The sequence below is a fragment of the Sipha flava genome, unplaced genomic scaffold, assembly GCF_003268045.1.
Source record: "Sipha flava isolate LNK unplaced genomic scaffold, YSA_version1 318_pilon_pilon, whole genome shotgun sequence".
Classification (NCBI taxonomy): domain Eukaryota; kingdom Metazoa; phylum Arthropoda; class Insecta; order Hemiptera; family Aphididae; genus Sipha; species Sipha flava.
The window spans coordinates 86846-109405 of record NW_020273000.1 but is presented as its reverse complement, the minus strand read 5'-3'; the positions used below and the strand labels follow the sequence as shown (position 1 = coordinate 109405).

Here is a 22560-nt window from a genome sequence, read left to right as displayed (position 1 = left end):
ATTCATAAAAAATCATTTATTTTTATTAATGTGTTTAAATATATTTCTTTTTTTCTTTTAAATTATTATAAAAAATACGGACCTTGTTATTGAATCAGATACTGCCTTTCAAGTGCCATTTAAATTAAAATGACTGATGGAACTATTTCTAAGAAATTTACATCATGATAAATATATATAATTTGTCAAGTATTTTTTTTTATTTGAATGACATAATTTTTCTAATTATTTTTTTTAAAGAAGAACATTGTATTACTTGTTTGTAATTATAATTCAAATAATATTTCATGACAGATCTCAATTAACTGTATTTAAATTAGTATTAATAATTTAATTACTCATCAATAGTTTCAAAAATGTATACCATGATGTGTTTTGAAATAATTTTACTCAGTTTATTTTTAATTAAAAATTTTATTCCAGTACTTATCAGAATTTTATTAGTATTATTATTGTTTATTTATAAACAAAATATTTTTATAATTTTTCAAAAAGCATAACTAATGTATACAGTTTAGTTCAACAATTTGATATTCATTAGTTAGAAAATGTGCAGTTATGTATATTTATATATTACATTAAAAATTAATATGATTAGTTTATATTATTAAATATAACATTTTTACTTCATTAAAAAATTTTTTGCTTCCAAATTAATATATGTTGTTAAATATTTTTCTAATATCAAATCACCAAAATATATCTTATAATTATCACCTATGATATATATTATACCGTATTAGATTACTTTTTTACATTGTTGAATTCTATTTTACATATTATGTAATATAATGCTAATGCAATAATATCTTAATGCTGACAAATGGCTTCTATTTTTTTTTAAATTAATTATTTTGATTGAATTTAATCAATATATTGTTTCAAAATTTGAAAAATTTATCTTACCCATAAAAATATCGTATTAAGTGACATCATATTCAATTTTTACTGAATGTATATAAATACACACACTCACAGATAATATATATATAGAATAACTGGTTAAAAAAATGTGCTTTTTAATATTTTATTATTTTAGTATTTATGTACTTTCTTGGTATCTAAAATAATAATAAACTCAAAAATAGTTCAACTAAATCTTTCATTTTATTTTTCAAATAACTTAGAATATAATTATCATTTTATCTAATTTTAATTTGAATTTGATATTTTTTTTTATCATATAAACCTTATTTGATTTTTTAAATTTATTAGAAATATTATTTTGTCATGTTTCAGTAATCTTGATATTTTTAGTCTTAAATATATTTATTTTTATTAAAAAATTTAATTTTAACTTTGATTTACTCATATTATTTTTTAGATTTAACTGACAAAAGTAATACCATACATATTACTTTTTTTTAATATATTATAATTAATTGCATTTAAATTATTAGGAATTACTTATTTTATTTATTTTTTAAATTATAATTGTCTTAAAATTTTATTTAATATTAAAAATACATGGGATATTAAATTTATCACTAGCCAGGTTCTGCTTTTGTTTGTATAAGGTCAATAGTAAAAAAAAATATCAATTTTAAATTCAATTTTCAATTACTTAATTTAATATTAGGGAAAAAATTATCTTACTAATTTAAATTATTATTAACAAAAGAAAAAAAAATAAAACATGCTTAAATTGTATGTATTGAGTCCTTTTAATTGTATGTAGTTTCTAATATTATTAAAAATTTAAACTATACGAGTGAATTTAGTGAAATCTCCAATGATTAATTAGCAATTGTATTTAGTTAATTTTAATTTCCAAATTTTTCTATTTTTTTTTTTTTTGTTTTGCTGTTTTACTTTGTTGTAATGTAGTTTTATTTTGATTAATTTATATATTGCTTTACTTTATACTATAATTCTAGTCTTAGATAAAATTTTAATTTAATTTCCTCTTCATTAGTTATCTTTTTTTAAATAATTTACTCATTAATGTTGGTGTTAATTTAATAATTATGTAATAATATTTCAGAAGTTAAATAATAAAAATATCAAACTTTTACAATATTATCCTTTTCCTACATTTTAGTAAATAGTGTAATTTTGCTATTTATACTTAAAGACTGAATAACACTGCCAAATTTGTTAAAGATCTTTAATGTAGCTTAATTCAATATAGGTAGTTATTATACAACTTTACTAAAATTACATTTTATAATGTTCGATTGATAGACTCTGAATTTTTTGAAGTGTTCATTTTTATTACATCAAAATTATTTTTTAACAATTAGTTTATATTATGTAATTAGATTAATAAATTGTAATAACATAGAATTTTACAAATACTATTATTTTATTTATTTATAAATATATTTTTATTTTTGTAAAAAAATTAAGACTTAACAAAATTTGACAAATTTTGAAGTATTATAAAAATGTATAAAACTATCAACAAATTTAGTAAATTTATCTTACGTCTAGATGTTAATTTGAGGCTTGTAAATTCAAATTGTACCTAAGAAAATAACTGTTATATTAAATTAAAGAATTTCTAGAAATATTTCATTTTGTATACATTTTCTTTTTCTATATAAAATAAATTGTTCTTAAATATTTTTATGAAAATAAAGATTTATTTTGTATTAAAATAATATTTTTAACTGTGTAGTGTCTTATGATATTGGAAAAAAAATATAAACATAAATATTGTTTGAGAAGGAATTTTAACATATAAGTTATGGTGTGACGATACATACTTAGCTGATTGTAAATAATTATTTTATAAATATTATACATGTGTGTATTTTTATACATGTTAAGTTAGTTGTGTTCAATAGTAATGGTAATTATTTTTATTTATAATTTGTAAGAATTTTATTAACATTAAATAAATGATAGATTTAATTTTATGTTTTCAATTTAATTTTCAAAAGTGTTTTCTCATGGTTTTATTTATTGTACCACAAAAGGAGTATGAAATTACTAGTTGTAACAAATGTATATTAATTTAAAAACCGTGGAGCAAATGTAATATTAGGTATTTTTATCAGTTGAAAAATGGTTTTATGCATAATGGATATAAATTATATAAGTTAAAAGATTTCTTTAGTTATTTGAAAATATTTATTTCTACTATTTTCATTTCTATATAAAAATTAATTGAAGCTAAGAAACTTTTTTAAAAAGATTTTTCTTCGGTAATCAATTTCGACTTGTAAATTTTAACTTAAGGTCTGCGAGAACTAGTCAATGGATATTAATTGTTAACATAATACTAACAAGTTATTTTGTAAATAATTTATCAAATACTAACATTAAACCGAAAAATAAATGTACAATTTCCTCAAGAAGATTGAAAGCAATCATTATCTGTTTTGTCCCGGTTTCGCCTTATATATTTATAGCAACTCTATTCCATGATAAAATGTTAATAGAGAATTGTTTTTCACATTTATCTTTGTTTCGCGACTTAGTGAGTTTATTATATATTTTTTTTTTATTTAGCTTTTATGAGCCATTTAGGCTCTTTGCTTCTAACACCAGTTTTCCCCAAACATCTTTTGCGTAGGCTAGATCTAAGTTTCCATTCCAATCCGGCTTTAACTCCTCTGTATCTCTTCTAACTGCATCTGTATAGTTTATTATATTTATTGTTATAAAATTGGAAAATTGTTAGTACCAATACTTGTTTTTTTTTCTGTTTGATCTGTCATTTTTTTTCAAGAAATTATTTAAATAAAAAAAATAAGTTACCTAGGTAATTTTTTAAATTTAATTTAAAATAAACATATCACTATAATATAATTGATTTATTTGGTAATTCATGGGCAATAAATGAAAATAAAAACACTTGACTTTGGAATTATCTTTAAAGTAACTACACTGAAGTAAGTACGGCCTCAAGTAAGTACACTAAGTACACCAATGAACTGAATAGGTATTTTTGATAAATATACCAACTTATTAATAAGATTATTTTTTTACTTCAGTCTACTTTAGAATAGCATAATTCATAAATGTAGTGTAAATAACATTTTAGCATGATAAATGTTATTTATGGAATTAAAATGTTATGAAGAAAATTCTAATATACTTATTACTTAGTCATTTTCTTTTCAATTTGAAGTATTGTATTACTGTATTTTGTTTGATTTTTTATTGAAAATTGTATGTTAGTTTTACAGTTAACGTTACTATGGATCAAACTAACGGTATAGGTAAAGTTAGAGGCAGAGAGAGAGGCTTAAGTCTGGGGCAATTAGCTCGCGAAAGATTTGCAGGACCTCTACCTACACAACCTCGGCATGGAAGTACAAATGTGCCATGAGTACCTGCACCAAGTACATCAAGGCATTCAGTTAGTTTTTTTAAATTCAACATCTGCTGAATTAATAAATTTTTTTATAATTTTAAACTTAATTGGTAAATATTTATACTTATGTAACCTTATTTTTGGATTAAACAATTTACTAGTAAATTCGCCGAAATGGGATCAGGTACCTACAGATAAATATTATATAACATTAATTATCTGCTTGTTATATAAAACAGTACTTTGATAGTATTTTATGTTTATTTTACTCGATTATTTATGTATATCATATATTATGGGTTGCTAATAAAAATTAATAAAATTTATGCAACCAAAAAATTTCAGAATATGTGGCATGACTGTGTTAAACCTTAATATATAAATATATGGGACATTTTAATATACTATTTTCTAATAAAATAGTTTAAATTTCCTAATAGTGAAATTATTTTTAATTTACTATTAGGTATATTTGGATTTTTAGTTTTTTTTATTTAAGTTATAGTGAAATTTATACCTTTGCTTTTTTTAAAAATGATTTTATTTGAATGAAAACGTGTTAGAAGCTTAAACATTAAACAAAAAATTATTTAAATTTTTTTAATATATTGATTTACTGTTTTGAAGGTGCACCAACACCAATTGGTAGACCTGAATCATCTAAAAGTCAAACTGGAAAACAAGGTATGATTTAAATAAAATTATGGCCTATTAATTATTAACTTGTATACAGGTATGTGAATTGTATATTATAATGAATTAAAACACTGTACTTAGTTTCAGTTTTGTATTAGTTTTAAGTTAATTGTAAAGTAATGAATAATAAAAGTTGTAATTGGGGTTGTGGTTTTTAAGAAAATAATCATCATTATATTTTAATACATTACTGTATAATAATAATTATTTTATTCTAATCTGTCTAAAAATTTATATTGTGTAAAAATTATCTCAAAATAGTTGAACATTAATTACAACTATAAAAAATATAGATTTAAAGATTTTAAATTTTTCATCAACTACTTATGAATATAAAAAAAAATTTTTCCTCGTTTTGTTTGAAAATTCTAAGCTCTGTGCATAGTCATTTAATATATTATTCAATATTATAAAAATAAATTATTAAAAAGAAATATAAATATTGTATATAATATAATTTACTGATTACTTATTTCTCAGGACACACCGGAAAACCATTGTCATTGTTATCAAATTATTTTCCAATTAAAACTTATACTAATTGGACCCTATATCAATATCGTGTTGATTTTAATCCCAAAGAAGAAAAAGTCATGGTTCGACGAGGTCTGTTAAGCAATCATAAAGATTTTTTAGGAGCTTACTTATTTGATGGTACTATGTTAATTAGTAGTAAAAAATATAAACCAGATTTAAGTCTTTTTAATATTTGTAAATTATTATTAATATATATATATATGACTGATTATTAATACAGCTTTGTTAATTCAAGTTGAGAATAAATTAAAATAATTTGTGTTTAATGTATATTAAAATTTTGTTTTAGAATTTTGAGCTGACATCAAAACATAATTCAAATGGTCAAATATTTATTTTAACTGTAAAATTTACTTTTGTATTGAAACCTGGTGATTATGCATGTATCCAAGTTTTCAACATTTTGTTGCGAAGTTGTCTTAGATATTTAGGGTTAAAATTAATTGGAAGAAATTACTATGATCCAGTGGCTAAAGTAATTATAGACATTTTATCAAGGATCATTAAAGTCTATATAAATTAAAAATGGTCTTTATTTAATCTAAGAGTTGACAAGTTGAGACTTGTCATTATATTTTTCCGTGTATACATATTTCTCTAAAGTGATTATAATATTTTCTATGTGATATTTAAATATTATTTTTGATTATACTTATTATTTTATATGTTCTTAATATATTCATAATTTTAGATTCGCATAGAAAAATTACGACTCCAACTTTGCCCTGGTTATAAGGCAACAATTGGAATGTTTGATAGTGGACTGTTACTCTGTCTAGAAATATACACCAAAGTGATGCACGAGGAAACTGTTTATAATGTATTTCAAGAATTCATGAGAGAAAGTCGACGTGACAGGGAATGGTTTGTAAGTAATTGTTAATTATACCAATATATTATTCAGTTAAAATTCAATGTAATTGCTATGATTATGTATGCTCATTTTATAAATAATACATGTGTATTATAAGTTAAAAATATCAAGATCAATAAAAAAAAATTAATCATTTATAGTACCTAATTGGAATAAGTTTTAATATTTCAGGTGAATATGAGATAAGATATTTTATAATACTTCAGAAAAAGTATTTAGTCCAAAACTATACAACAATTAGACTGACTGAAGGTTTTTTTGACATTTTAATTGAAAGATATTTATTAAATAACGAAATAAAATTTTGCGAGGTTTTTTTGAGTCAATCGTCAACAGTTCGATTATTTATTATCCTTAGTTGAGTTTGAACTAACCAAACCACCTAGAAACAGAATTATGTCCTCGTGGCTTGATTTTGACAAGTCTTAAAGTGCCGGAATATTACGTACTTCTTCAGATAACATTTCCTCTTGATCGGGCAAAAATACCACTTAGTTACCATTTAGTTTTATGATTCTATCATGGTATTTAAAATATAATTTAGTATAGTATAAAATATAAAAGCCGCTGGCGAGTGTTTCTGTTTACTGCTTTCAATCGGTAGAGCCGCGCAGCATCCAGTTCACAGTTGCAAAACCGCAATCGCTCATTGGATACCAGTCCATAGGAATCACATAAAAGCAGTATGGCCGCAACTGTAGCGGAGGCTAGCCGCGCCTTGGACACCGTGCCTTAAGATTTTTCCCTTGAAAATATTCCTTATAAATGTGTTTTGTCTAAATTAATGTGCTATTAATTTTGTTTTCCTTCTTAATATGTATTTTTCATTATATTCCGTATTTTCTTACGTAATTTAACACTTACTCATTTGTTTTATTCATTTTTCTCCAGATCCAAATTCCCATTGATTTACATTTAATAAAATAAGAAAAAAATAATAATTTGTGATGAGCCATACTTCTTTCATGGTCCAAAAAAAAAATATTTTCTATTAAATATGACATTGGTCCTTTCGTAATAGGTTATTTGTATAATATTAATTATGGGAACAATATTTGGTTACCTATATTTGGTGTAGATTAGAAAATATTATTTGTAATTCTTTTTTTATTCTTAGAATAAATTTAAAGCTGCTGTAATAGGGACAACAGTTCTTACAAATTATAATAATCAAACATATAGAATTGATGATGTTGATGATAAATGCACCATTAAATCCACATTTCCAGAAAAAGATGGAACTCAAATGTCCTATATAGATTATTACTTTCAAGTATATTATTTATGACTTAATATTTAACAGTTATAATATTTACTCATATTTAAGTATCTTTTCTAAAGAAACAGTTTATTTTTTAATTTTAGAAATGGAACATTAAACTTAAAAATTATGGACAGCCTCTGTTAGTTTCTAAAAATAAAAAGAATGTACTCGATAAGAGTGATACTGATAGAGTAATATATCTAATACCTAAATTATGTACTTTGACTGGAATTTCTCAAAGTATGAAGTCATTCAAAATTTATCAATATTAGAAGTTATTTAAAATTAATGGCCTTCAATTTATTTAATACTTAAAAAATATATATTAAAATTTATTATGACAGTATATACATTTTTTATTTTATCATAATTTAAGTTAAATTGTTTTTTTAATAATTTTGTACAACTTCAATTTAATCAAAAATATTTTTTTTTATCACAATTTTCTTTTTTTAGATAATTCATTCAATTTACATAGTCTATTTAGACTATATTAGCTTTTTCATTCTTTTAGTTACAGTGTTTCACCTGATTAAAGTCAATCTTCATTCTAACCATGAATATGAAGTACAAAATATATATTTCTTATAATATTAATTATTATACACCAGGAATGAACTCAGGAAAAAATGTTGAGATGGAGGTTTTTAAGAAATATTTAATGTAAAATATTGATAAATAGCATTCTTTTTTACTTATTATATGAGATATATATTTTATTTACAAGTCTGAAAAAACTGAAACCCTGGAATAACTTATGTTTGTAGATCAAGTAATTTTTTTATAAAAAATGTTTTGATATTCGGGGTTGACTGGGGTGAATCCCTCTTACTTTTACACCTATTGTACATATCATGTAATTACTTATTTTTTTTTCTGCTCGGTTGCTAAATTTCAACCCTCATCTCATTTTCAAACAAATCTTTTTTTAAAAATATATGTATGCACAAGTATTATAAATATTTTTAATTATTTTTTTTATAATTAAAATTGATATTACATATTTATTAAATGTTAACAATATATACTTATACTATTTCTATTTCTATAAATTACAGTGATAATAGAATGATGATGAGAGAAAAATTTTCATGAGTTAATCCTAGAGAAAGGTTTATTGAATACAATAAATACATGAATCGTCTCCTTTCTACACCTAAGGTAAATTAATTTTTATTAATTCATATAAATACTAACTTAATTTTTTTTCTTAATGTTTTAGTCTGTAGAAACATTGAAAAATTGGAATTTGGAACCTGGTAAAAATATGATCAATATTAATGGTCGTGTTTTACCACCTCAAAAAATTGCTTGTAATATACATCAATTTAGTGCTGAAGATAGAGGTGATTAGTCAAACGCTCTACGTAATGATCCAATGTACACTTCTGCTAGTATCAAACGTTGGGTTATAGTAGCTCCACAAAATTGTATGGCTGATGTAAAGACATTTTTAGGGTCTTTTAGGCGGGTAGCAGATAAAATTTCATTTTTCTTGCCAAAATCTATCATGTAAGTGTTGCTTACTTTTTATGTTAACATTTTTAAATTTAGAGATAATCTAATTTTAGTTTTTAAGTTTAACTATAAAATAATTTGATGCAGCATAGAACAATGATTAAATTCAAATATAATTGATATTTTAATTTAAATTTTTAGATTTCCTATTCAAAACTCTTCTATTAAATCTTATATAGATGCATTAGAGGTCGCAATTAATCAAATTAATCCATATTTTTTTATTTGTATAATTCCATATAATCGTGGTGATACTTATTGTGCAATTAAACGCTACTTATGTGTTTATAGAGCAGGTAATTACAGTGTAATTAACTTAATGTTATATATAATTGGTTTTAGTATGAACATTAATTATAAAAATATTTTTAATATCAAGATAAATGATTTATTGATTTTGATTATTTCAAGGTGCTTAATTTTTATTATATTAGGATTTCAATATAATTTTTGTGTTACTAATGTTTAAGATTAGACAACGTTTTTTTAGACTAAATGATATTTCTTAACATAAAATTAATTTACCAAATTTTATCACCAGCATATTTATTTTCAGTTCTATCACAAGTCATTGTTTTAAGGAATGGTCAAAATAATAATTTATCAGTGGTTACAAAGATTGCTATACAAATTAACACTAAACTTGGATGTGCTCCATGGCTGGTTAATATTCCCAGAAAAGTATTAGATTCTAATTATAAATTTAATATGTTGTATGTAATTACTTTGATATTTTCAGAACATGTTAATTATAGGATTTGATGTTTGCCATGGTAAACAAAATAAAAATAAATCGTTTGGTGCTTTAGTAGCTTCTATTAATGATGAGCAAACTGTTTACTACAGTTGTCTGACAGAACATGTTGGTGGAGAAGAGCTATCTAATTTCTTTATTGCAAATACGAGTATGACGAGTAAGATGTTATTTTATTTTTTCCTTCTCTATTAAATTACACTACACGATTTATTTTATAATTATCGTGCTTCTATAATTTTATTATGATAATTTAATTAGCTAAACAAATGATTCAAAAAAGTCAACCCAAAATGTATGTATTAAATAAATCTATATCTGGAATTTAATTTTAATTTTAAAGCAATATTTTTAATTATATATTATTCATATTAAAAATTATTCCTTATTCTAATATGTGGTTCAATTTTTTTGTGTAATTAGTATATAAAAAATAAAAATATCTATTAAAAAGAATCTATTAAATATATTAATTTAATTTGATGTCACTTATATGGTACTAACTAGGACAAGTTTACTTTTTTTCAATTTGTTCTTCTTTTATGAGTAGGTTATAGGGTTTACTAATGTCCAGATTTCAAACATCTGACCAGATTTTACAATAGTTACCGTTTAATATAGCTGTATCGATACAAAAAGTTACAGTAGGTGACAAGGTTTCCTGTTTACTCTGTATATGTGTTGAACTATACTAGTTGCATAGATTCTTCAGCCAAGATATTTGTCTTCTTCTGACACTTCTTTTTCCATGTTATATAAGTTGGAGTATATTGTATCATTGATTATTTCTCATAATGTGTTCAATATATTCAAGCTCCTGAGCTTGTATAGTAGTGGTTAATTGTTATTTCTGTTTACCCATAATTTTCAGTACCCTTTGATTAATAATTCGATCAGTCCATGACATTTTTAGCATTCGCCTACATAACCACATTTTAAAGGCTTCAATTTTTTTTGTCTGTTGATTCTGTTAGTGTTCAGGCTTAAACTACATATAATAACACAAAGAAGACATAACATTTCAACATTTTTATTTTTGTAGCAAAAGACAGACATAACACTTGAATACTTTTGACATTTTCCCTAGCTATTTTGATTGTTCATTTTATTTCTAAAGAATAATCCCAATCTTCATTTATTGTCGTTTAAAGGTACCTAAATTGGTGAACCTGCTCTATTTATTTGTTTTTAATTATTAAATGTTCTCCTAAATTATGATAAATTTAATCACATTTGATTAATTATATTATTAGGTGAGTCAAATATTAAAGTAAACTATAGTTTTTTGTTTTTTAATTAAATGATAATTTTTGTGTTTTCATGTTATTTACAAAAAAATTAATATAAATCATGTATTTTCTTTGTTATTTTAGAAGTTTTACATGCATACAGGTCTCATAACAAAGCGCTTCCTTCTGGCATTATTATTTATAGAATGGTGTAGGTGATGGTCAGTTGCCATATGTACATAAAACTGAACTTACAAATATTAAGGTTAGTACTTATTTTAAATAGTAATTTTATATTTTTAATTTATATAATAGTTTAAGTAATGCATTTTTTTATTGATTAAAAATTTGAAATATAACATCAAATTTATTTATGAATAACTATAGAAAAGTTATCCATCTACATTATTTTCTATAAAAATTATTATAAACCTAATCTAATTTAAAATTTTATTTTATTTTTGTAGAGCGCCTGTAAAAAATTCTATCAGGATGAAGAACCTCAATTGGCATTTATTATTGTTAAAAAGCGTATAAATACTAGATTTTTTACCAGTGGTCAAAACCCACAAAATCCACCTCCAGGAACAATTATTGATAGTGTTGTTACGGATCCTTCGATGTGAGTAATTAATATTCACCTACATTACAATTTATTTTTATTTTTTGATTAATTAACCGATAATTTTTCATTTGTCTTTTTTTTTTAATAGTATAATTTTGTTGAACAGTAGTTCAACATTTAAAAATAAAGTAAATTTCAATGTTATAAAATCATATGAAATTAGTTTCTATAGAATAGGATAAATTAAATAGAGGGTAATATTGAATTTAAGTCTTAAATGGTGCAGTGAAATCAAATATATATTTACATATATTTATTGACATGTAACATAAAAAATATATAATATTTGAACAAAAAACTAAGTGAAATCAAGTTGAAAATTTTGCTTCTAGCAACAAATGGAATAATCATAAAGTCAAACTTAATTTTTAGTTTATGAATTTTTGAGAATTGTTATTGTCTATGAGATTTTACAGTTCCCATCAAAAATCTATTGATGTAAATTATTGAAAGGTCTTCAGGTGTTCTAGAATTACTGTTGAATATGCATATAAACATAACATACATACATTTTAACTTGTATAGAATTAATACAACTTAAAAATATTCATGACAAAATATGAACAATATAAACTATAAAGTATTGCCTAACCAAGGTAGTGCAGTGGAACTGTACCATTTATATTTTCAGTAAATTTGATATAACGAAGATGTGTTCAAAATATATATATTTTATCCCAGCTATAGGATAGTCTAAATATATTTTTTAAAGAAATAAAAACTCTGTAGAATTAATTTTAACAGGTAGAAGTCGCTATATTTAATAAAATAACAATAAAAAATATAATTAACATTTTGTTTTATCATTAATGGCCAGTGGCGCCCAGACAGGTTACCAAGGGATACAATTGCATTTATTCTCGTCGGGGTAGGTGTATAGGTGGGTTGGTGGGTATATAATTGGACAACTTGGATACCAAACATTTTATAGTATGGTAAGCAAATAACATTATTTTACTCGTAACACAAACATACCTACACGGTACTGGGTGTAGACATCTTGATTTTAATTAATTATGATAAATCTTAATTTCTTAAATTTATAGTTGTTTTAAGAGTTCATAACAGTTACAGACAATTTAAACGAACATTTTTTTTTTTTTAAAATAAAAATTGGTGGGCGAGTAGGTAACTTTTTTTAGTTGCATGTGCTCTCAAAATACTTCTGTGCGTCACTGTTAATGGCTACTTACTTTGGTTTTGTACCACAGTAAATTAAAATAATATTTGAATACTTGACAGGTATGATTTTTACCTCATCTCACAACATGTCAGTCAAGGTGCGGTTACACCTACTCATTATAATGTGATTGAGGATACTCTTGGTCTCCCGTAAAATGCAACAGTTTACTTACAAATTGACACATATGTACTTCAATTGGTTGGTTAGTGATTATTTATTTAATTATATTAATGATTATATATATACGAGTATATGATTGGCGGTCATATTAATAAAAAGAAATAAACATTTTTTATTATTAATATATTGTTTTACATTATACTTAGAGTACTGTGAAGGTTCCTGCACCGTGTCAATATGCACATAAGCTGGCTTTTTTTGCGTCACAAATAATAGGAAGAACACCAAATATTGGATTAAACCACCTTCTTTACTTTTTGTAAAATTGTACACAATTTTTTTTGTTTATCCTTATTGTATATTCTGTTCCAATATTATATTTTAAAATACACTTTTTCACTTTATTACAGGGCAATATATTTTTAATAATTATATATTGTTGTTCAATTTATATTTATCAGAACTATAACTAGATTTGGTATTCAATTAAAATATAAAAATAAAATCTGATAATCAAAAAACCAAATGTCTCTAACAAGAAAATAATAAAAGGTTAACTAATTGTAGTCCATGACTATAAGTGCTGTTGATCTTAAATAGCTTTGATAATATAATTATATTATAATAATATATATTTAGATTTATAAATTTATTATTATATTTATAACTACATCTATCAGTTATTAAGATTGTAAAAGTACAAATTAAAATACAAATTAAAATTTTTTTTCTTTTTTTTTTCATTGAGCTTAATTATTCTTTAAGTTTTTTTTTTCAAATTATTTTTCATATTATTGTACTTTATTTTGATACAATTTTTCTATTATTAAGTTTATGGTAATGCTTGCTCATATTATTATTAACTGTCTGACATGAACTTGTATTGAATAAATTATTGATTAATTTATTACCTGTTTAGCAACATTTCATGCGCTTTTATAATTGATGTGTAACTTGATATATGATGGTGTATATTTATTAACCTGTTTTATGTCCATTAAGTGACCAGTACATGATTGCGATTGTTGATATTAAATAATAAATATAAATATAAATATAATAATAAATGTTATGATATTAAATAACATACAATATATATTATATACATGGGCGTCACTAAAGTCCAAATTTTGTGGTAGTAAAGTTTATTTTTAGAAAGTTAAAAAATAAATTTTTAAAGGTTTAACATGATAACTGGCTTACTTAACTGGCTAACTCTTCTTCATAAATCTTGGTATAACGTATAGTGTATACACTGCCTTATTGTCTGTATTGAACTGTATCACAAAATATATTTTGGATTCAATCACAATAATAGACATAGGCAGAACTACGGCCTGAGCTAACTGGGCATGGTCCAGGCTAATTAGTTCCGTGTTAATGTATACATTTACTAAGAATATATTATTTTAAATTTAATAAAAAAAATTAGGTATAAATGCAAAAGAAAATTGAGAAATTAACTGTACGTAATAAATAGAATAGTTTAAATATTAAAAATATTTTTAGTAGTATTACAACTTTCCATCGAAATCAAATCATTATCAAAAGTTTTTAAATTATTGATATTTATTTTTAAAAAATGTCATTTTGCGAGTCTCGCTATATTATTTTCATTGTTCATACGTTCAGTACGGGTTTTATTTATTTTTTTATTATTGTGTTTAAATTTCCTAATCGTCAATTGTTTATCGAATAATCCAAAAATAGACATTATATAGTTATTTAATATTTTTTGTTTATTTGACGACCATACCTGCTGGTAAACGGACTAAGGATACAGATGCTTGGTTAGCAAAATGGACAGGTAAATTATTAATTTTGTATTTATTTTTAAGTGTTAAATTTAATTAATTTATACCAAAGCATTACTACATATAAGATCTAGGTATTTATTATCTAGTTATTAGTTTTCAAACCAAATGTACTTCGATATAATAAATGGAAATTCGAGTACCACAACTTGGTGTATATTAGTGGGTGTGCAAGCAAATATTATAGAATATAGTGACCATGTAGCCAAGTATCTATATAGTAAATAGTAAATAACTTTAACAAAAACTTTTTAAAAATTAATCAATGTAATTAAAAAATTATAAAATGTTCAGTATTTATAACTAAGGATTGAAAATTTAAAACAAAGATTCTCATAAATAACTCCTACTGTAACCAAAAAATCTTAAAATATTATTTGTTGGTATATAGATATTATAGACTGATTGATCGTCTTCGCTCAAAATCGTTTTTTTATACAACGATATTATATCATTGAATTCAAATTTAATACCATACATTACAGTGACCCACTTGTAACCTACTATACAGCGGAACGACACTCACTTGCCCATCTTTTTTTTAAATATTTCATGTTTATTAATACATATTTTGCTAAAAATAAGAACATTTAATATTTACATATTTTGATTTTTTTATTACATAAAAATCCGCGCCCTAGCTATACAATTTTATAAACTAATATTGATTCTAATATTGCACATCTTACATTATAAAATAATTTTATAAATTGTTTAATAATATACTGAATTGTTTGGGACAGTCATATATTCTAGAATCTATATATTGGTTGGTTTTTAGATATATTATCCGAAAAAGTTCAAATAAGGAACCAGTAAATTCCAATTTAAAAACTGTTGAAGTTCAAAATATCACAGCAATTGTATTACTTTCTGATAATTTAAAATCCGAAAATTTGAAATTGCAAACAGTTTTCATCGAACATAATGACCCAGCTTTACCATTACCATCTGATCGTTTAGAAAGACACTCAAAATTACTCAATGGACCCTGTCAAGTCCACTTATCTCTTTATCCAAGAGTAAAATTCGGGGATCGATTTCGTTCTTTTCAAAAATGATGATACGAAACTTTTAAATGGTTAGAATGCAGTGAAAGTATAAACGCAGAATTTTGTTTTCGAGCATTCTCTACGAATAATATAATTAAAAAAGGTCATATCGATCAATCGTTTATAAAGAAAGGTTTTACTAATTGGAAAGGTGCCACTGAAGCTTTTAGACTACACGAGATGTCTCAATGTCATATTGATAGTGCGATGTCGTGAGAACATTTGAAAAAAGGAATTCCCATAGATGTTAAGTTGAATATACAAAAATAAATCACATTAGCAACTCGTGAAAAAATACGTTTAGAAAACCAGGAAATTATCAAACGTTTAATTGATGTTATAATTCTATTAACCAAAAGCGGAAGTTCATTCAGAGAACATTTTGAGCATGAAGATAGTGTGAATAAAGGACTATTTTTAAAAATCGTAGATCTACTCAAACGATACGGTACTATTATAAAAAATAATTTAGAACATGTGCCTAAGACGCACAATATTTGAGTGGTAAGATTCAAAATGAATAGCCTCAGTTCATAATGTGATGTTTCAAGAAATATGCAAGAGGTTAAATGATCAGCAGATTGCAGTTATGGCTGAAGAGACCAGTGACTATGGTCACATTGAGTAAATGGCAATCGTAGTAAGATATTTTGATAATGTAAAAAATAAACCTATCGAATTATTCATCTCTCTGGAGCATCTAGAAACTACTGATGCACAATCTATTTTTAATGTTTTAAATACAATAGTCCATAAGTTAAAAATCGATTGGCTCTCTGTTTCTTCCGTTTGTTTTGACGGCGCAACCGCAATGGCAGGTCATATTTCTGGAGTTCAGTCCCGATGTAAAGAAAAAAAACTCTAGAATATTATACGTACATTGTTTTGCTCATTGTTTAAACCTTGTACTTGTAGATTCTTACATTTCGCGTAAAGGGAATAGTATTATTTTTGATTTTTTTGGAACAATTCAAATAATATATAATTTTATTAAAGACAGTCTATCTAGACACGTGGTTTTTGAAAAAATTCAAAAAAGTGTTAGTGTAAAATTAAAGACATTAAAATCCCTTTCGATAACTAGTAATATCTAATAATATTTTATTATTAAACTATACATTTTTTTAAAAAAAGTTGTTGAATCCATGAAATATGCATATAAATGTTCTTAAACTTCAAATATGCGAATTAGTACAAAAAGTAACAAAATATGCAAAATTATGCAACAAAAATTTTTATATCTGAAATATACGTACTATGAATCGAATTTGTATCGAATTAGAATTTCAATATGCACTTTCTAGACAAATATACAAATGCTTAAAGTTTCGAGCCTTGATAATAATGATTATTTTTGATATTTATTCAATGTTTATCAAAATAAAAAATCCACTTTAGTGCAGTACAATTTGGTAAAAACATGGAACAAATTGCAAAAAAATAAGTTCGAAGAATTTCTAGTTTTCAAGTAAAGCCTTGTGGATTATAGATCGATGAAGAATACCATACCTTGCCGCTAGTCCAGGTTAGTTTTTTTAAAATTTGTTATGTTTAAAAACTTATAAGTTTTGACTGTAATACCCACATTGTTCAACTTATTTTGATAATAATTTAAGTAGTATACAAATAATAATTTTTTAATAACTATTTAGATGGAGTCATTGACAACGATAGGTTAATTGAAATTAAAGCTCCTTATGCTGCTAGAAATACAGTAGATGGAGACAAGCAGTAGACACTGGAAAAGTATGTATAGTGTATACTTACATATCAGTATTTTTCTATGTTTTATAATATAAGCAACTGCGCAGCCTTATTAATTATTAAATGGGTTCGAAGAATTAGATATGATTAAATTAACTACTTAATTATTTTACAGCTGAAATATTGTATGATTGAGAACGGAGAATTAAAATTAAAAAAAAAAACAACAACATCTATTATTATCAAGTATTAGGACAATTACATATAACTAAAAGAAAACTTTGTTACCCTGTGGCGTAACTAGTGGGGAGGGGTTGTGACCCCCCTCGAAATTTTTCTGAGGTTTCTACAAATTTTACGTAGGAAAAAAGTTATTTATCTTAAATACGCGAAACGGTGGATTATCGATTGATATGAATATTATTCGTATGATGGTTGTGGATATAATATTATATTCACAATATAGAGTAATAATTACTTTATAATCTACAACTACCGTGATTCATATTATAATTGATAAAAAAGATAACATGACAATATGGAGCGTTTTGTATGTTCCGTTCAATTCCAAACATCTGTGTATATCAGTGGTATAACCATAGACCTTATATCAGGGATCGGCAATTGATTTCTATGGCGTTCCAGATAATTTAAAAAAAAATGAATAGTCGTGACCGCACCACCCAACACCGCCAACCAGTGATGCTCCGTCTATTAGTATAAGGTTTATGGGCATAACAATATTATGATGCCGGTGTGAATCAAAAGATTAAATGTTTCAATATAATTATTAATTTTGAATTTTGTAACCCAATAAATTTTAAATCATAATAGTTATTATTATAAATTAAAACGTTTACTAATTAATATGAATGAGAAAAGGAATAATTCTAGTATTTTATCGTTTTTTCAAAAAAAAAACAAACCAAATGATTTGGTAGTAACAGATGAAGATGAAGATGTCAATCCTGATGATCCACAGCCTATACCTTTAGTTCAGCAAGAAACAGTAAGGGTAAAATAATTAATAATTATAAATTTATAACACTAGTTAACTTATATATAACATATATATATAAATATTGTTTTTCACTTCAGGAGCGTATTTTAAGGGGGAAAGGGGGCGATCGCACCCCTCTTAAATACGTATTTAAGTAATCGATCATATGCGAAATATAGATTTCAAATTTTTTTAATCTGAATCATTTTATAACGATACTTAGTATCCATACTTAGTAAAAAATTAAATAAAATACAAGCATAACTTTCAAAACACAGATAGGTGTTAAAAAAAAACTACAAAAAAGTCGATTGTAAATGGATTCGGCCTTAGATTAAAAAAAAAAAAATCACAAATATTAAGGATTCACCTGATTTAAATAGAACCAACATTTTACTTGTAAATTTTGAGCTTGAATTAAAGAAAAAAATTGAGTCGTCTCCCCTTCTCTTAGAAGTAAGTCTGAATACGCCCCTGTTTGACTTATAGTTTAAAATTTAACAGTTATACTTATTGTTGCTTTCTAGCTTTTTTTTTTTTTTACATATGCACATTGATGTAGTATTAGCATTAAATATAGATAAAAATATACTTTGAATCTATAAAATCTGAATAAACTTATAAGATTTTAAAATCAGCCAGGCATTATTGTAGGTATTATTGTGGTATTTAGTATTTTTAATTTAGCTTGGAAATTTTCTTTATCTTTTTTCACTATCTGTTATTCTGTTATGAATTATGTCTTATATTTTTTTATTAGAAATTAAAATGTATTTTCTTGTATGTCTTATGATGCAAACTTTATTTCCTTTTCATATTTTCTTGCTTTTTAACGCATAACCCTTTTTTTTTATAAACATTATTGATGAACTTGTTGTAGCTGGTACACCAAATAAACTGTATAAATTAAGTGGACATAGTTATGATATATCTTATTATGTAGAGAAAAATGTAAGCTAATTTGTTTATGAACAAAAATATAAATTTTAACTAATTGTAGCACCTGATCTTACATCCTTAATTTTATTTTAGTTAACTGATAATGAAAAGTAAATAGCAATAGAAAAACTATGGTTTCCTAGTCCTGATTATAAATTTCCTAAATCTGGAAATAGGAACTTAAAATTTCAATATTCATGGTTGGTTCAGTTTAAATGGTTACAATACTCAAAGGAGCAAAACGGAGCATATAGTAGGATATGTATACTTTTTAGTCATGGTACAATAGAAAAAGGGGCTCATCAGAGTTTAGGAAATTTAGTGACAGTTAAATTTGATAGTTGGAAAAAAGCAATAGGTGCTAAAGGCCAATTTCAAACGCATGCCAATACTAATTACAATAAAACATGCCAGTACAAATATGACCATTTTTTTTTGCTGTGAAAAAACAATTAAGTTGACTCTGTGGAATTACAAACAAATAATACATTAAAAAAAGAAATAGAAAATAATAGGAAGTGCATTCTACCCATACTTAAAATTATTCTATTTTGTGGTAGACAAGGAATCGCACTTAGAGGTCATCGGGAAAATAAACCACTTATTAATCAAAATGACATAAGTACTGAATTAACTAATGATGACAATGACGGAAATTTTAGACAATTATTAAGGTTTAGAGTAGATTTTGGCGATAAAGATCTTGAAGATTATCTACAAAATAGTCCTAAACATGTGTTGTATGTTAGTTGGAAAATCCAAAATGAGATTCTTATAGTGTATAAAAATTTAATTTTAAAACAATTTGTAAAAGATATAAATAAATCTAAAGCGTTCACTGTACTAGCTGACGAAATCACTGATATATCAAACAAAGACCAGTTGACAATATGAATGAGATACGTTCATACTGAGCAAAAAAAGATTCGAGAAGATTTTTCGCAGTTTGTAGTAGTCAAAGAAGTCACTGGACAAGCACTTGCTACAACAATTTTGGAATGTTTAAAAAGTATTGGATTAGAAGTAAAATATTTAGTTGGTCAAGGGTATGATGTAGCAACAGCAATGTCTGGTATGTTTAATTGGTGTGCAGGCACAGATTAGAAACGACCACCCTATGGCATTAAATATGCATTGCGCATCTCACTGCCTTAACCTTACAATATCATACAGCTGTAATGTAGTAGATATTAGGAATTCTATAGGGATAATGCAATCAGCTTATACATTTTTTGGATATTCTAAAAGGCAGATATTTTACAAGAATCTATTAAAAACATAGTACCAGAATCCAAATCATCAAAATTAAAGCAATTTTGTGCTACAAGATGGGTAGAATGTCATGATGCTGTATTGATATTCCATAAGATTCAGCTTGCCGTTATTAATTCTCTAGATGAGTTATATAAATGGAGAGATATAGATTCATCTACAACAGCGAACCAGTTAAATACCTCAATACATCAATTTAAATTTCAAATTTCTCTAAGTATTTTAGTAAAAATATATTTATTAAGTGCACCATTGAGCAAATTCCTCTAGTCTGAAAACTTGGACCTAGAAAAAGCTTTAAATTTTGTTTGTCAAACATAGTATGCAGTTTAAAACATTAGAGATAATGTTGATAACCAATTTCATTCCATATTCCAGGAAACTAAAGATACTTGTAATGAATTAAATATTAATATTTGTGTTCCAAGAATTACAGGCAAACAATCAATGAGATGCAATGTAGCCACTGACTGTCCAGAACATTATTATCGTGTTTCAATATTAATTCCATTTATTGACAATTTCTTGGACCAAATGAAAAATCGATTTTTGGAACACCAAACCATATTAAAAAGTTTCATTTGTCTACTACCAAAGTCAGGAATAAAAGTTGTTACTAAGGAAATTTAACTAGAATTTAAAGAAATTTTAAATTTGTATGCGGACATATTAAATGAATATTCTGATTCTATTATAAGTGACCAAATGAGTTTTGGAGAATTAGACTTGTGGTACCGAAGTTGTGATTACTAGGAATCAGTCAAACATTACAAAAGATATCTGACAGATAAATATTTTCAATGTGATTTTCAAGTGTATCCAGTAATTTCAAAACTATTACAAATTTTAATTACATTGCCAGTAACAACTGCTACAGGAGAAAGGTCATTTTCTATACGTAGGAAACTAAAAAGTTATTTACGTAACACTACAAGACATCAGAAACTTAATGGAATGGCTACTTTAAATATACATACAGATATTGAAGTTAAAGCAGATTTGGTGCTAAAAGAAATGGCAAAGCGCTATACATGGAGAATTAATTTTAAACTGTAAATTATTATATTATTAATTATTAGACTTTGATTTATGAATAAAGTTTCCCTATTTAAATATTCAACGAGTCTAAATTATTTTCCAACGTGCATTATCTATAAATAGAAGTTAAACAGTTTAATTTTTAATTTAAATATTTTACTCATAAACCTTATTTAATTTTATCCCCTTTTCCCCACCAAATACCTGTCAAAAATGTTTTCTTTTTCCACATCCCCCCCCCCCCCCCCGGAAAACGAATCCTGGTTGCTCCACTGGTGTTAACTATTTTATTATATACTCTCCTCAATGGATTTCTATGAAAGAAATAAAGTATGATGATAACTTTTGGATTTTTAATACAGAAGATTAATTAAAATCGTAAGTCCCATTGTTGAATATTATTAGTGATTGTAGTCAAAGGATAAGACAAATTGTTTTTATACATTTTACTGGAATTGTTTACTACCGGAAATCGTGGATTCAGCTTTTAAACATCGACTATTAATTACTGACATAAAAAATTTAAAAATAACTACGTTAAAACGTCTAAAGTAAAAAAAAAAAATTTTTTTCGTATAAAATCAACTATTTTATTGATATTTATTGTAAATTTATTACTTAGATAAAATTTACATAATTCTTTTTTTTAAATAAAAAAATATATTTTTATTCCAAAA

The 22560-nt window shown here is 24.6% G+C and overlaps 1 protein-coding gene and 1 pseudogene across 1 annotated transcript; both read left to right on the top strand.

Moving 5' to 3' along the window:
* Positions 1–4256: 4256 nt before the first annotated feature.
* LOC112686614 lies at positions 4257–13449 on the top strand (annotated as a pseudogene).
* A 5053-nt stretch (positions 13450–18502) lies between these two features.
* On the top strand, positions 18503–20467 carry LOC112686613. Its single transcript, XM_025558986.1, has 5 exons — positions 18503–18649; positions 19667–19683; positions 19750–19986; positions 20134–20321; positions 20388–20467. The coding sequence occupies exons 1-5, from the start codon at positions 18503–18505 to the stop codon at positions 20465–20467; spliced, it is 669 nt and encodes a 222-aa protein (XP_025414771.1).
* The last annotated feature ends 2093 nt before the right edge of the window (positions 20468–22560 follow it).

Excerpts from the sequence above, each read along its gene's own strand:
- LOC112686613 (XM_025558986.1), top strand. The coding sequence starts at position 18,503 with ATGAATGAGAAAAGGAATAATTCTAGTATTTTATCGTTTTTTCAAAAA. Across the intron at positions 19,987-20,133 it reads AATTACAATAAAACATGCCA|ACAAGGAATCGCACTTAGAG; the intron begins GTACAAATATGA and ends ATTTTGTGGTAG. Across the intron at positions 20,322-20,387 it reads TAAACATGTGTTGTATGTTA|ATATAAATAAATCTAAAGCG; the intron begins GTTGGAAAATCC and ends AATTTGTAAAAG.